At 33.5% G+C, this 2,474-nt stretch overlaps 1 protein-coding gene across 1 annotated transcript; it reads right to left on the bottom strand.

Annotated features, from left to right (window-relative positions):
• Positions 1–749: 749 nt before the first annotated feature.
• Positions 750–2,241, bottom strand: LOC114181420 (ribonuclease S-2-like). The gene is made up of 3 exons (XM_028067871.1): positions 1,939–2,241; positions 1,459–1,654; positions 750–1,124 (listed from the first exon to the last, which is right to left on the bottom strand). Exons 1-3 carry the CDS (start codon positions 2,185–2,187, stop codon positions 877–879), a joined length of 693 nt encoding a protein of 230 aa, XP_027923672.1. The 5' UTR covers positions 2,188–2,241; the 3' UTR covers positions 750–876.
• Between the last annotated feature and the right edge of the window lie 233 nt (positions 2,242–2,474).

Genomic DNA, 2,474 nt, shown 5'->3' on the forward strand with positions numbered 1-2,474 from the left:
AACTCTCAAGATCAAGTCACATGTCTTGCACTGGACCCTAGCCCAGCCCTTTACAGGCCCATAAGTGGTCCACTAAGCCCAATAAAGGCCTAGCCCATAAATAAGCTAAAATGTGATTAATACTCTATAAATATAGGTGGACCCTAGCAATTAAAGTGACGCAATTAATTAATTCACTAATTTGTTATTTGACTTTTGAGAGTTTTTTTGCTAACTTGATCATCAGAGTCTTTTCCACAAATAATACCCAAATTGTCCAATCCGCCTACATTACAAGGACATACCTCAGTCGAGGAGTAGAGAAGTATCCATCCCAAGAATTTAATGATTAGGTAAGATTTAATTTTAGCTCCCTAATATTCTGTTATTGTTTCCATTGAACAAGAAGTATATATATATATATAGTGCCTTTGTTAACTTTATGCTATTGCAGTAATAATTTAAATCGTTTTCTATACAATATTTAGTTTGATCAGATATTAGCTTGTTCACACCAGTTTTGGAATTCTCTTGCTTTTACTAATCAATGAACTAATTACTGGATTGATTTTTTTGTCCGACCGGATCGGATTTGATTTGGATTTGGTAAAGTGATTTTAACTGATCAAACCTTTCTTGAAGGTTTATTAATAAAACCATGCCTTGACAAGGACAAAACGTAGGATCGCAAAAATCTCTTTGAGTAATCTTTCTTCGAATTAAGAATAGTAGTTATTATCACGTTTGTAGTACTTATTATTTGACACATCTGAGGTAAAATATTTTCTAAATTTTATTTTATTATAATCATTTCCATGCCAAACACTTAGAACCCCTTATTTTTGTATTTGTTTTAGGGGTAATACAACTTAGGAGATTATAATTGCATAGTGTTATTTAATTGGGATCTTTGTCTGGTTGGAATCCCATGTAAGGGAAGATGGGGTCATCATCACATCCTCTTGCTTTATTGTCACAGTCTATAAGCGTTGTTCCAGAAACATCAACACATTGATGAACCTCTGCAAGATAAACATTGCCACTTCTATCTGGCTCACAAATTATGTCCACATTAACACCTAAAGCTTTTCTGAAAGCTTGTAGTATCCTTCGTGTTGGATATGGATTTCCACTCGCAACAATACCTGACAAAATAAAAACACATTTATATACTCATATTTAGGATGCTCCTTAAATTAGAACTAAAAATTAATTAAATTTTGTTTAGTACGAAGTATAGGATCAGCTGAAGGTCCAAATAAATTAAGTCTTTGATTCAGGAACTATAAGGTCTGTTTAGTGGTAAAATTTGAAAGAGAGATCATGGATTTAACTCCTCCTTCCTACTAACATTTTATAGCTATATAAGGTCGGTTTCAAGAACAACTCAAACCAAAAGAAGGGCTAAGATTTATTGTTCTGTATACTTTTTATGTGTGAAACACAGACATAAACATGAATTTGAACATATTGAATTACCTGCACTCGTCAAGATTTTCTTAAGGTCATTTCTCTTTCTGCTGTTGAGTGCATAAACAATATAATCATTTGGCAACATATTATAGCATGACGCAAACCTTCTCCATTGGTCCCTCCATAATGACTTGCTCTCAATGAAGTTATCAGTTCTTAGATCAGGCCAAAATTTTAGCAGATCATTTTTGTTCACCTCCATCTGCATGTATACAAAGTATAGAAATATTCATCTGGAAAAACTTGAAGTGTCACGTCTATAAGTACGAGAAAAGAAAAATGAATTAAACTTCTTTCATCACTTCAACTTTCTTAATAACTTGTCCATAAAAGTTGAGGAGCGACTTATACAGAAAAGCAACAATCAAAATATAGACCCTTAATAACGTTAACAAATTTGAGGTATTTTTTGAAGAAAACTTGAAACCAAAGACAGAACATGTTATAGCTATGATGTGAATGTATGGGAATGAAAGAAATACTAACAGTGCTATTTGGCAAAGTAAATGGGGAGGGACAATATTGCTTATCAGGTCCTCCCCTTTGCCTTGGACGAAGGTAGCTAATAGTGAAATATTGGGGAACTATTTCCCTGCAACCACCATCGTGTGTTAAGCAATATGAGTTTGGCCACCTTAAGGCTAATTCAAGGTAATCATATGGGTTGGTATTGAAATATTGTGCTTCACAGTTAAGAATTCCTAAGAACAGGAAAATCAGAAGAAGCTGGCTCATTATGTAACTTTTTGTTCTTCAAGATTTCAATAGAATTGAGTTGTGGTTACATGACCAAATATCCATCCCTTATATAGTCCTCCTCACCTCACTCTTCTTCCATTAGGCCTTTACAAGTTGCTATATTGAAACAACAATTATACTAATGGAACCTACACATATTATAATAAATTTTTGTGCTTTCGTGACTCATAACAATAAGATGACATCATTCTATTGATTTCTTTCATGTGAGAATCTGAATCCAATTGCTAGTGAGTTTCTTAGAATGGATTCTACGTGAGTTC

The sequence above is a fragment of the Vigna unguiculata genome, chromosome 4 (assembly GCF_004118075.2).
Source record: "Vigna unguiculata cultivar IT97K-499-35 chromosome 4, ASM411807v1, whole genome shotgun sequence".
NCBI classification, from domain to species: Eukaryota; Viridiplantae; Streptophyta; class Magnoliopsida; order Fabales; family Fabaceae; genus Vigna; species Vigna unguiculata.